Raw genomic sequence first — 14,580 nt, forward strand, 5'->3', positions numbered from 1 at the left:
TAAATGAGTTTTAAAAAATTATTAGGATGAATCTAGTAGATATGAGAAATGTATGATAAGTCTAAAGTGAATAAATATCTTAAATGGGTCTAGAAAATGGATTTGATTGTCCGAGGATCCTAGACTTAGACCTAGTATCACTTTTTTAAATTCTGACTGGAGCTTAAACTTTTTAATTTTAAAAATTTTACCTAGAATTTAAAATTAAGATCAGATCTACAACGAATCTAATAGGATCTAAACCCATAATTATTCCTAATAATATACTTGGTGCATGCTGCACGGCACAAACTTAGGTCATTCTATGTACACTCTATTCCATTAATTTTGCCCCAAAATGATAATTGATAATAAAAATTAAAAATAGTGAATAACGTGATATTCTATGGAAAAATGAAAAAAATATGTTAATAAGATGAAAAATAAATTAAATGTGTAAATGAAAATAAAAAAATGAGTATGGATCATAGAGTCATGATCAAACATAAAATTAAAACAAATTCGATGGAAATAAACTACAAAGAAAAGTAAGACAAATTTTGTATATATACAAAACAATGTCACAGTTTTACTATTAACACAAATTCTTGTATGAGACAGTCTCATCGTGAGAGAAGTCTCATACTTGAGTTAAATAATCCAATTATAAAAATTTCTAGCTTATGAGATTCTTGTTTTCGAGCCGTTTCACAGTGAGATGGTTTCATAGAAGATGGGCTGTAATATTAATGATACAAGGTCGCTCATTTGTACATCTATACATGTATAACATAGGCAAAACCAACACTTTCAAAGCATGACACACTTAATTTTGTAAGATCAGTCTGATCTTTGAGTTGCTTCAGTGCGATGTTCCTGAGCTGTAATTCCAACCCATAAGTTGTTCATATAATGCAATTGGTTAAAATCTGGGGATTTCAAAGATATCCTATAAAGCTCTCTCAGTTTCTCGGCATCGCCACACTTCTTTGATGATGAAGTTCCCAGTGATGAACATACATTTGTTTTGTTTGAATCCGCTGATAGAGAAGAAGCCAACATCTTCTTCAATATCGTCTGTAACTGTATCCAGAATTTAGTACAAGCATTAACAGTTCCATTTGCGGAGGAACCCGAATTCAACAGCTCTGAGACATGGCGAGCTTCAAGCAAACAACTCAAAGCAGTCTCGAGCATCTGCAAATAACTAGCGGTGTCAGGTGGTAGATTGATCGAAATACACGTTAAATTATAACTAGCAGTAGTTGTTTGAAAAGAAACCGAGTAGTTTTTATTATCCAGGATAGTGTAACATAATTCACTAGCTAATTCGCTTCTTGAATTTGCAATTCACTCCCTTTTGCCCAAGAATAGCCCAGAGCCAACTATAATTCGTTTTTTTTTATTCGCGATTCGCGAGAAGATTAGCAAATCATGCGACACTGATCCAAGACATTGTCATGACTGTTTAAATCTCCTTGGTGGTCTACCAAAAGTATAAGGGCCAAGTCACTTCCTAAATTCCTTGCTGCGTGTATCACTTGGAAGGGGGGATCTCGGGCTCAGGATTCAGGCCTCGAGGAATGAAGAAATTAGTATCTCGGGGAAGGACCGATGGAATTTGTTCCAAATAACGGGAAAACTCTTATATTCATTTTCCGATAGGTATCTTAAAACCCAACTCAGTAATCAATGGCGTTAAAGATATTCACCAAATGAATAACTAAAATAAACACACGTCTAGCACCAACGGAAAGAAAACATTTAAGCATTGTGTGTTTCCGTGATAAATGCAAATACATAGTAAAGACCAATGTTACTCGGACTCTTCATTTTACTTCACGTACATGTGTCCGATACTTGATGCTCGGACATTGGTATGGCACTTAGTTCATTTTAGGCGTGAAATTGAATATTTAGACATATCCGACACTTGGATACGTACAAGTATCCGACATCAGTATCCGAGTCCAAGTAACATAGGTAAAGACTATGAAGAACCAATCATACGGAAAGGAACTTACCAAGTGTGAGTTATAAACGTTATAAAGACTTGATAAGAGAGCAGCTCTCTCTATTAAAATTGATAGATACATGGTGGGATGCGTTTTTGCCGTGTAGAAATCAATTGCCTTCTGCCAGTTCGTCTCGGCCAAGGAATGATACTGTTTTACCCTACGGAGAATGCCATTTTCACCTTTTAATTGATTGCTGCTTTTATGGCTCAAATCCGAAAACTTCAAGCACTGTTCTCTTTGATAACAAGCTAGCTGGAAATAAGCATACGCAGCTTCCTGTTTCCGTAACTCACCCAAAGACTCGTAAATAGTCAAAGCTTCTCCTATAGCATCACTGGCTGAAATCTGACTCTTTTTACGTCCCTTCGTTATTCTTTTATCAGTAAGACCTTGAGGAACTATTGGTTTGTCTTCAGAAACCCCATTTATATGAACATCTGCGATTGTATCTTCTCTTGCCAATAACATGCCAAGCCTCAAATACGTATGCGCAAACTGCGTATACACTTCATTTCTGAGGTCAGTTGGAAAATTATCTGCATCACTACTGACGTTGCTCAATTCGGACTTTGCGACTTCGTAAAAGCCAAGCGACTTGCCATATTCCACTTTTGCAGCATCCAAGGTCTGCATGTATGCATCACGGAGGATTGATTTTGACTTAAAGTACTCCATTTTAGATATTAGTTCCTCGGCCATTGCACGTCTACCATGACCCAGATTACAGTTGATGAGTATAATATTGGTATGATCAGAAACCCGTCTAAAGGCATCGATTGCCTTTTTAAAAGTAGCTTCAGCTTCGGCTAGATTCTTTCTTTCGAGCTTAATTCTTCCAAGTTCGTTGCAAACCCAACCTACCTTCTTAAGCAGAGACTGCAATTCATTTGAACTAAAAGAAAGCTCACCAAAAGCCATAATAGCAGACTCATAACAGATTAAGGCCAATGAAAGATTAGTCTCTCTATCCGTGCTTTCGGGTCCTTGAAGGTACTTAAATATTCCACCACTCCTGTTTTTAAGTGATTCTCCGGATGTAGTTTCAATAGAACTGTCAAAAGAACCTGGGGCACCCCTTGTGCCTTCCCGGGTAGCAGGATCAGCAGTACTCTCACCTTGGTCAACACCAAAAGTGGAATGTGAAAGCAGATCCTTGGTCTCATCTGGAGTCATGTTATACCTTTTTGTAGTTGTGTCACTGTCGTTTACGTCCCTCATTACGACGGAATTTCTTGCAGGGTCTCCTTCAAAATGGGGATGGTTATTTTGTGTGTTAATACGCTGAGAAGAGGAAGAGGTGGCCGAATTTCTCAAATGTGATCTCTTACTCTGTCTTCTGCCATGAACAAACGGTTTAGTGTCTCCATTGCTGCTACTAGCACTTACACCACTGCTAGCCCTATCACTCTGACAGCTACAATTTACCAGGGAACATGTGCTGCAATTCTCTACATCATGGCTCAGCTTCTTTTTAAGCCTTATCAGTTCTTTCACAACTTCTGATGACATTCTTAACTCTTGGGCAGAATGAGTATGGTTCGATTGCGAAGATGTCTCTTTGTTGTGCACAGCGAGAAACTCAACATAGACATTTCCAACCAACATCCAAGCCTTGGCCCAAAACAGGTAGGTGGAAGAGAAATCCTCGGGATTTACACGGTCATTAAAAGCACTCTTGTATGGTTGAGTCTTATCACTTATTAAAGGTCCTTTCTCTTCTATATTAGTGGGTCCGTTAAACCAAGATATACCATTACCCATCGAAGAGACAAATTTGGCATCTTGGAGGTATTGAGGCACTGACCCATAAACTGAACATGCAGCTTCAACTACTTTTAATGCTTGTAGTAACTGTCCATCCTCCACGTAAGCCTCGGCAAGTGCTAAATAAGATTCCCCAAGCAAAAGAATTAGTTTCCACAGCTTATGGTCCAGCTTCAAAGTTGGGAGCCACTCCCGAATGTCACAAACTTCAATACAATCAGCATCACCACAAGCACAAACAGAAAAACTTTCGGATTGACTTGGGTGGTGCATCGTTCCATTACTGAATTCTGATTCAGAAGAATCAGTACCCTGTAGTTGTCGTGTCCATCTGAGTGACTTGATAGCTTGAGAAACATGGTGTACAGCGGCAAGTTTTGAGGAAATCGGATCTGCAATGGTCTGAATTACATCTGCAGGGGTTGAGTTGTAGTCCTCATCTGGTCGAAGACGCTGCAGAATTCCAGAACTTTTGACATCCACAAGATCAGATGCAATGCAACCAAATGATTCAGAAATATTTACATTATCCTGAATGTCTACTCCAGAAGCCTCAGAAATTGAGTCCTGAGAGTTGTTAGGATCACTGTTTGATGACTCCTGGTTACTAGATTCTGAGATAATACTGACAATATCCAAAGACTCTTCTTCTTGATCAGTGACTATCACTTCTGATGCAAGGGGGAAAACGTCAGCAGCTAAGTCTAGCTCTTCATCACTATTCAAAATAAGCCTTGCGAATTGTTCATGGGCAAATGCACGGACAACCTACCAAGAACAAGTTACGACCAGCTTTAGAATACAGTTTAATACATCAAATGTACAGCCAAATTCACCCATTTACTTCTAGAAAGAAACTCGAAACAAAAATAACTAAGCGTTATTGACAAATTGCAGTAGAGGGGATGAAAATTACCAAATGATCAGGTTCATCCAATAGCTCCAAGCATTTCCGAACAAACTGAGCACACCTGAACTTATTGTTGGGGACCTACAAAGAGAGAATTGAAGAGGGAAAATGTTATAAATTAGATTGGAACAAAGAAAGGTGAGAGCAAAGAAACATGGCAAACTTACTAGAGTTAAGAAAAGACTTACCATGGAAAGTGAAAGCCTATGAGCGACGCGGTAAAGAAGAGTCCCAAGAGTCAATAAAGAGTCGGATCTCCCTCTGTAAATCAAAGATGGCAATGTGCTAGAGCAACCATCATCGCTTTCTGGAGGATGGCTTTTGGGTATAGCAGAGAGATCAAAAAGTTGAATCACATCTTCTCCAGCGTTTTTATACAGCTGCAAGAAGTATCAAGTCAGATAACACAAAATGGGAAACGGAACACTGAATTCGACTAAGGCCCGGTTTAGTTAACCTGTTTTTTACCGATTCTGATTGAAACTAATTGTAATTGTTTGTAACTGATTGAAACTGATTTATAGTGATTGTAAGTAACTAATTTTTACTGATTTAGATTGATTTATAGTTATTAGTTAAAACTAGTTTTTACAGATCAAAACTAATTTTACTAATTGTAACTGATTTTTTATTTTTAAAGGTGAACTTCACCGGGCCTAAAAGTATCAGACCAAAAGAAGACGTCAAGGAGTCAAAGGTAGATGTCAAAATACCCAATAAGCACCAGGATCTTGTTTGCAATTGGCCTGAAGAAATCTCAAAACCGACAGTCCATTTTGTTGAACAACATATGGATGAAAAGCTGGTGTACCATCCTCAGAGACACCCTTCAGACGAAATATGTCATCTGTCTTCAGAAGTTCATAGCCTTTAACTACGCCATTTCTATGATAACAGATGGCTAACTCCGGAACACTCGCCATAACATTATCCAACCATGCTTCAAGCCAAGTTATAGGTGTGACCTAATAATATTTGAGGGGAGGAAAAAGCAGGAAGCATAAGAGGCAAGACATAGAGGCATCCAGAAAAATTAAAAACAATAATAATACACACCTGTCGGGACACATCCCATAAATGCAAGCTGACCGATACATATTTTTCGTTACTAAATAGGAGCAAATCACTGCCAAGCAAAACACGGAAATTGTAGAACTGCCATAAAAGGACTCTCAGAAAGTCATCATTACCACATCTTTGATAATCAGATTCCTGAACTGGGCCTCTTGGCTTTTCACCAATATGAGAAGCCTTTTTTACAGGATCACACGCCGTACTTCTCTTGCTCTTTTTTTTCTCCCAATACAAATCATCTTGTTTGCCTTTAGAATAATCAGAATTGTCATCATCATGTTCTTTTTTAGAAATGTTCTGAAAATCAGATTTGAAGCAGGTATTCTTTATATTAGAGGTGTCGGGAAGAACAGATGCTTTGGGCTGTCCTACAGCAGACGTAGAATGATTAGGGGGGCAATCACAAGCCTCCATTCGAACTGAATGCATAGCAAAATTGAGAAAGAGTGATTCGTCTGCACATTTAGGCTGGTTTCTCCTCACAAATCTTTCACCATCCTCAACATCAGGCCTGAGAGAGGAAAACATTAATCGCTGAAATATACGAATGATTCACCAAGCACACACATAACATAGAAACACAAACTAACCCAGCATTTAGAACAAGAGTTTGCCCAACACGGTGAACTGCAATGGATAGTCGAGCTTTTGAGTAAGGGATCTTAAAAATCTGCTTCAGGATGTCAGCAGGAGCTATGACATCTATATCATCACCATACTCCACCAAACCGGATACAGCAAGGGCCTCACCCTTCCTAACTAGATTAGATGTAACAACCCCATCATCCCAGGGTACACCTGTTGAATGTCATCCATTAGCAAAAATTTTAAGCCAAACCCTCATAAACAAAAAGCAAACCACACACATAAGAGAAACCATGGTTAATTGGAACGGAACTGGATTCCAAACAAAACCACCCACTAGTGAAAGAAAGATATTGAACTAGCAGTGTTTGGATGTGAAGGAGGGGAAGGATTATAAACAAATTCTTCTAAAGAAAATGTATTTTGCCTTTCTCTCCCTCTCTCCCTTTCCTGACTTCTCTTTTTATCCTTTAAACATTTTCTCTGCCACTGTTTTCTAAACACACAAAGCACGCAAAGACTATTACTACTGAGGAAACGAACTAAAACATTTAATAAATTGTAACAAGATTCTGATTTCAAAGCAAACTTAAAGGAACATGTTCGTTGTATAAAGTTCAAATGTAATATGGCAATTCCATCCATCTCTAAAGCTCACACTACAAAGATATATATATATATATATATATATATATATATATATATATATATATATATATGTTAGTGTATGTTTTTTGAAGTAACTTGTTTAAAGTCTGAAACCTCAGCAAAACAAGAAAAGATAGATGGGCAGCAATTTGCAGGGAGGTAAAAAGGAAAACATTGTCCCGTGAGAAATATTGGTAACTTGCATAAGTTTAGGGGTTTGTTCTTTGAGTTAATGTTAGTCAAGCTCCGAATCCCACATTGATGGAGGTGAGTTGATCACCTCGTAGCGTACTCTTTGGCTTGCATGTTTGAGAACGAAGTTGTGAGTGCAAAGAAGTATGGGAGCTTATGTTTTGGGTCAATCAACGAAGTGATTGATGATGATGATTTGGGGTGCCTTAATGAAGGCAAGGCACGAAGAATGGGAGGCTTTGAGTTCTGCTCAAGTGGTCGAGCATGATTGGCTCGGGCAAGCCTTAATGCAGCAGGTTTCCAGTAGCCTCAGAGAAAGCGCTGGACTGGTCGAGCCTAGGGCGCTCGATCGAGCAGCATGCAGCTGGTAAAACAGAATGCTTTATGTTTCGTATCCGGTTTTGTTTGGGCTTTTAGCTATTAGTCCTAAGGCTCCCACATGTCTTAGGACTATATAAGGGGTCTTGGGAGATCATTAGGGTTTATGTGAGAGCCTAATAGCGAGAGAGGACTTCTATTCCTCCCTTTCCCGTCCCTCTATTCCTCAACATTTCCTCTTGTCAAGCAAAGTATAAGTGTGTATTCTAAATGGCTCATTAATTTTCACGTATACTCTCCAACTCCACCAAAGATAATAAACGAGCTCACACATAGGCCCACCATTTACCATGAACTCAAAAGACAACAAAATCTAAGATATACCCCTCTAATTCCGAATACAACCACATGTGGACCTATATCACGAGGTACTATAAACTCATAGCTATGGTGCAATTTACATAACGGGAAATTCAACCCAATCAAACATTATATTTGCAACACCATAAATGATATACAAGGAACAATAGTGATCAAATCCATGGTGGATACATTCACACAGCACGAATTTTGATCCAATTTAACTTCATATTTGCAACACCATTGATGATAAACTAGTTTCAAAAAGGACCATGAACCATAGCAATTGGCCAAGTTCACCGGTCGAAATTGTCCCAACCTCTCATTACTAAGCAAATAACAAAAACCTACCATTAACTCCTACATGTAAAGTTCTACTTTATTCAAACCTTCTCATCCGACCTATCACTCTGGGGCGGAGCAAAAATACATAATTTTTCCAATACCTCTTTTATTCTATATTTTTCCAAGTTCAATGCCTAAAAGCCAGTAACTAAACTTAAGCAAAGTAATGCAGTCTAATATTAAATGCTTTAATTTAGGAGCTCTATAACATTAACAAATTCACCCAAAACATATATGAATACCAATATCAACAATGAACAATCTAACAAAGAAGTGTTAAAATTACAACTTAGACCCAACAAAATAAACCAAAAAAAATTAAAATAACCTTCAGAAGGAGCAGATGAACCCATGTCAGGAATACTAGTCGTTGGCAATGGCGGACTATTAAGATCAGTTTCCGTGGGTAGCATTCGATATCTTGGCGCACTTACCCTAAAATCAATTTCACCCAAAAAAAAACCAACAAAATTAGACAAAATTGATTAAAATAAGTTAAAAACACATAACAATTGTTGATTAAAGGAAGAGTGAATTACGTTTCAGAAGAAGGAACAAGAGCAGAACTGAAAGAGTTGAAGGATTTATCAGTAGGTACATGAATAGAACCACAAAGAAATCCTAGTGGTTTAGGGCTTGCAATTTCTAATTTTCCTACGCACTGCATTTCTAGAGAGTTTGAGTAAGGTGATTTCTCCATTGATTTTAGGATTAAAATGATGGTTGTTTAATCAGCATTTCAAATTGGGGTTTTCAATTTTGGGTTTTAGGAGTTTGTGATTTGGTTGATTATTGTTTGTTTTTTCTTCTCTTCCTGGAATTTTCTGGAAGGAGGTTTTGGAGAACGCAAGTGTGTTTTTGAGCATCACGATTAGTTTCTTACCAATTTGCTCTCTAATTTTCTTTACATTTCTCCTTTTACTCCATTATTTATCACTAATTTTTTTATTTACATTTCATACTTCCTTCATCTCAAAATTTAGGGATGACAATGAATATTGGACCCGACCTGAATTCGTGGATCTCTATCCTTTTTTACGGGTTTGGGTCCAAAAAAATTAGACCCGTCAGATTCGGATCCATTTAATTTTACGGGTCTGAATCCGAATCTAAAAAAATGCCTGGACTCGGAACCGTAGATCCGAAGGACCCGTTTCATTTTTATTTTTCATGAGATTTGCATTTGCTGGATGTAGTTGCAAAACAAGTTTTTGCATTTGCTGGAGCACCCCTAGATGTAGTATTAATAAATAAATAAAAAAATCAACTTGCTTCATTTCAATTAATTGACTTTAGTTTATGTGATTATGTATATATATTTTTATGTTATCTGTTTATTTATTTTCTTTTATGTACTCATAACATGTTATTTTGGATGATCGATTCTGAAATTATATATATTATTATCATTAGTCAATAAATATAGCTTTATCGCAATATCAATACGATCCAAAATTACAAAAAATGCAAAAAATAAGCTAGACCCGTTTTGGACCCAGATCTGATACTGGATCCGCAGTATCCATGGATCCAGATAAGGGTCTTGAAAATCTAGACCTGCGGATCCGGGTTCAGATCTGGATCCTGTTCATGAAAATGGATCTGGATCTGGGTCCACTTGGACCAGGTCCAGATCCGACCTGTTGCGATCCTTATCTCAAATACCCTTAATTCTAAATTACTAGCAACGTGTGTTTGACTTTTCATGCATTTTAATGTTCTAATTTATTTGCTTTTTCATATAGTTCAATACACCAATTCAATCATTAATATTTTTAATTATATATAATAAAAATTATAAAAATTTGTTATTAATAATCTTTGCAATGAGACAAATTATTTGCAATGAGACAAATTAAACAAGATCTCACCTAAATATGTTTTAACCTATAGATTAAAATCTAATCACAAATTAAGAGTGATGAATGAATAGTGTCATTTTTCTAATGTTATGACTAATTCAGAACGATGGAAAGTATTTATAATAAAAAATTATAAAAATTTGATATTAATAATCTTTACACGAATCAAACAAGATCTTACTTGACTATATTTTAACCTATAAATTAAAAACTAATTACAAATTAAGGGTAATAAATAAATAGTAAATGTTGCAAGTAATTTGAAACGGAGAAAGTATTTTATATTATCGTTGGAATTATTCGCCGTTTAAATTTATTTTATATATTGTGGCTGACACGTAAAAAAATATATGGTTAGGTAGAATTTTTTTGAATTGTATGATCGTATATTTTCATGATATTAATTATTTATAATTTTTCGACATGCATAATTTAAAATATAAATAATCGTAAAAAATAAAATTAAATAAGTATAATAGAACGAAAGAAGTATATTTGTATCATTGGTCCTAGAGCATATACTTCCTCAAAAATTAGAAAAGTGGCACAAAAATTGTACATATATGCATTATTCATTTACAATTTTAAATAAAAAACGTTGTCATGATGAGGGTGTCTTTATTGGACTTAAATGATTATATGGGACTGCTACTTGTGATCTTAGGTTTGATTATTTTGAATGAGTAGAAGCTTGCCGATCAGATGGTTGCAATTTGATTCACAACGCTGTGAAAGGATTGAGAGCTTCAATTGGCTTGATTCAGTCTTGCTGATTTAACTGTGAGTTTGTTTAAGTTCCAAAAATTAAAATGGACAAAAATTCATAAATACAAATAAGTTGACATTATACAAGTCTATATATGGAGAAGAAGGCCACTTTCATTGTATTTTGGAAAATTATTTAGTGGTATGGAAAAGAATAAAGGTCGTTATGAACACCAATTTTATTTTATTTAGTGTATTTACAGGTATATGAGTTTAAAAATTTTTTGATTATTTATTTTACAAACGAAATTCTGCCAAAATTTCTGCTGAATTTTTGTATTTGGTGAGATTTATAATATGTATTTGTTTTGTTATTTGTTTTTAAGTTACAATATATTATATATTGACTTTTATGAAAATTATAAGTTTGACTTGTTTTTTAAACTAGAAATATTGATTTTTGTGAAATTATAAGTTTTATTTGTTTTACAACTAGAATGTTGATTTTTACAAATCTAATAAGTTTACTTATTTTTCTAAACTTGAAATATTGATTTTTGGTGAACTTGTAGAATTTTGAAAACTTATCCAAATGATGCAATTTTAACTTGAATCTTAATTAGAATATTTGATTTTTTTGAAGAGAATAAAGTTTTATTTATTGTAAAGTTGAAAATGTTGATTTTAGAAACTTATTTAAAGAGAGATAGATTTTAGTAACTACTTGTAGAAAATATTAACTTGGAGACTATTGATAGAATATTAAGTTATTTGTGTGAATTTAGTGAACTATTAAAAATAAAGTTATAAATAAAATTTAATGTGAAAAAATTAATAATGAATGTATAAAGACATAAAGGTTAATTTTACGTTATGATTTAGAATTTTATTAAATAAAAGAGGTTATCACCTAAGTTAATCAAAGTCAAAGTCAATGCCAATTGTAGTAATAAAAATGTGATGTAATTGTGTGAATGAATATTGATTGAATGACCCTGATAGTAAGGTAATGTCGAACCATGGACCGGCATGTAAAATCCTGGTGCCCGTGTTGGTTGGCACGTAAAATGCGGTGTAAGATAGGGGGTTAGCTACCTATCCTGTAGAGCTCGAGCATAAATTGTATTGGAGGGGTGACTACTCCCATCACAGTTTGGGTTTAGGACTACGGCCCTCACCTAATGAGACCCTTACATATATCAGGTGTCATATTGATGTGCTTGTTGATCAGTGATAAACTTGATTAGAGTTGATGCTATGATGCATGGTACGGTTATGAGTATTAACCAAATGAACTTACTTAAGTGTTAAGATTTATCAAATTGTATAAGTGGCAGTAACATACTTCTGTCAGGATTGAGAATGATATCTTAATGACTTAAAAGTATTGAACAGAAAAAGAATATGGTAAAAGTATACGGTGATGTTAATTAATTATAAGTTCGTACTTAAATTATTATTTTGTAAATGTAGCGTATAATTTTTGTATTTTGAGCTGGATAAGAAGTTATGCTCGGCGTTAAGCGTTGACCGATTCAATCGGCTGTCATCCGTATCCTGGATGGCAGCATTTTGCAGGATTTAGTTTAGGTTTCAATCCAGGCCGCAACAATTACTATTTATCAAGAACTTAGCTGCCTTTTGTATCTTTATTGATGACTTGATGATGATGTATTTTTTTCATTTTTAGCAAACAATATTTTTTATCAGATGTAATATTTACTTTTGTATTAAATAGTTTTCAATTTTTATGATTTAAAGTTTTTAACATTTCGGCATTTTGAGACTTTCGCAATATTCCTGTATTAAATATTATTATTAAATGTTAATTATGTATCGAGATTGCCGCTCCTGTTACAGTTATTGACCATTCATTTGTTGTTTGAAATTCATCCATAGAATGATAGACCAATACAATTTTATTATCTCTGTTTTGAAATTGTGCAAACGGAACCATATTTAGGGAGAAATTGATCAGTCGTTCAACGTGAAAATTGATCACTTATAGATCAAAATTGAAATTTTTTATTTTAATTGATTTGTTTAAGGTTTACTTATTGGTCAAAAATTAATCACTTAAGTCGGTTTTAGTTGGATCGAGTTTGGTTCCATGCATAACTCAGGTTGGATATGACTTTATTCGGTCACTATTAGGTTCGGTTAATCTCGGTTAATAGTTATATGTCAATTATGAAAACCGGTTGCAGTTTGCTAGGATTGAGTTTTCCAATTTGAGATTATCAACCGCTTCAAGTGCAACTTCGGTTTGAATAATGTTGGTTCGATGTTACTAAAAAATAACATATTTTCGGGTTGGGTAACATTCGGTTCAGGTTACATTTGAACAGAACAGCTAAAGATTAAACGATTCAAATAAAATTCCGCTTGAATATGTTTTCTCTTACATATCAACCACAACATATAAATAAGCTTGAAAGAGAATAATACCAATAAGTTTAATATAATGAGTATTTTAAAATAAAAAAACTATATAATTGAATTTCATCATTCGAAAAAAATTGAATGATTTTACCACTTTTATTGTCTATAATTTTTCCATTTTAATTTTAAATATATTCTTTTATTATACAGATGAATTAAAATGGCTGGAACGGACTAGTAACAGTTTATGCCCCCTTTTCTGATTTATCTGACTTCTCAATTATGTGAAAAGACATCATATTTCTCTGATAAGTGATAACTACTGTCGGAGCTTCAATCTCATTGTTTTGAAACTAGAAAGAAGCGATGTGCACTAAAGGAAAAATAAACCAGCGAACGCCCACTCTGGTTATGGGTGGGGTCCAGTCAAGTTTGGATTTGGGTTTTATTATTCACTAATTCTTAAATTAATGATATTAGGGTGACATCATTTTTATTGGACTGGTCTAATATATATATTTTTTATCTTAAAATTATCACTTATAACGTTTATATAATCACTTATAATCTTAAAATATACACTTTTTATTGTCTTAGAGAGATTACTTATAATCTTAAAACGATCACTTACGATCTTAAATTAATCAATCAAAGAAATGAGCTAATTATGTAGACCCGTCTCATGGTGAGACGATCTTATATAAGACGAGATGTTTATTATTTTGAGGAGATTAAGTAAATGCAACACACTAATTCTTTATTGAGACCGTCTCATCATGAGATGACCTCAATAAAATCAGCCTAAACTCTAAAAGGAGAAAAAATGTTATTTAATTGGGCCTCTAATTCTTTATCCAAAATATTCTTCTTACTTTAGAACCTCTATATAACTTAGAAATATTAACCTTTGCTTAAATTGGGCCTTATAATGAGTCCTTGCTAAAAAGTTAAGAATAGACTTATAGTCTTTTATTATATCTCAATTAAACCCAAAACTAATGATCTTTTGATGAATCTCACTAAAGTTAAAACATAATATTTGAAATTTTGAACAAGTGGAGCATCCAAAAATAGCTCATATTCTAAAACTTTGGTATTTAGTCTAAATAAGAAGACTGGAAATATATATAAACTAAATAATCTGTATTATGTATGACTAATAGATTAACACGTTGGAAGCTTAATTTGAATGAGAGGTTTTTTTCTATGATGGTTAATATAAATATCAACAATTTCGAATTGGATCAATTTCTCTCAACAAGCTAAGTTGAAGAGGTGACAATATGACTCGCACAAAGTCAGAGTTTAGGGAAAAAAATAATAGGCAAATCATACGTAATTTGAACATAAACATTTGCATTCAAGCCTTTATGTCACATATACAACAAAGAAAATTTAAAGCATTACAAAATACTTTTCATATGAGAAATTGCAATCA

General features: G+C 34.3%; 1 protein-coding gene across 1 annotated transcript; it reads right to left on the bottom strand.

Annotated features, from left to right (window-relative positions):
- Positions 1-459: 459 nt before the first annotated feature.
- Positions 460-9,143, bottom strand: LOC130810304 (uncharacterized). The gene is made up of 9 exons (XM_057676308.1): positions 8,733-9,143; positions 8,522-8,628; positions 6,336-6,543; positions 5,728-6,256; positions 5,385-5,636; positions 4,860-5,051; positions 4,678-4,752; positions 2,004-4,529; positions 460-1,176 (listed from the first exon to the last, which is right to left on the bottom strand). The coding sequence occupies exons 1-9, from the start codon at positions 8,891-8,893 to the stop codon at positions 820-822; spliced, it is 4,407 nt and encodes a 1,468-aa protein (XP_057532291.1). The 5' UTR covers positions 8,894-9,143; the 3' UTR covers positions 460-819.
- Between the last annotated feature and the right edge of the window lie 5,437 nt (positions 9,144-14,580).

This window comes from Amaranthus tricolor, chromosome 4 (genome assembly GCF_026212465.1).
Source record: "Amaranthus tricolor cultivar Red isolate AtriRed21 chromosome 4, ASM2621246v1, whole genome shotgun sequence".
NCBI lineage: Eukaryota > Viridiplantae > Streptophyta > Magnoliopsida > Caryophyllales > Amaranthaceae > Amaranthus > Amaranthus tricolor.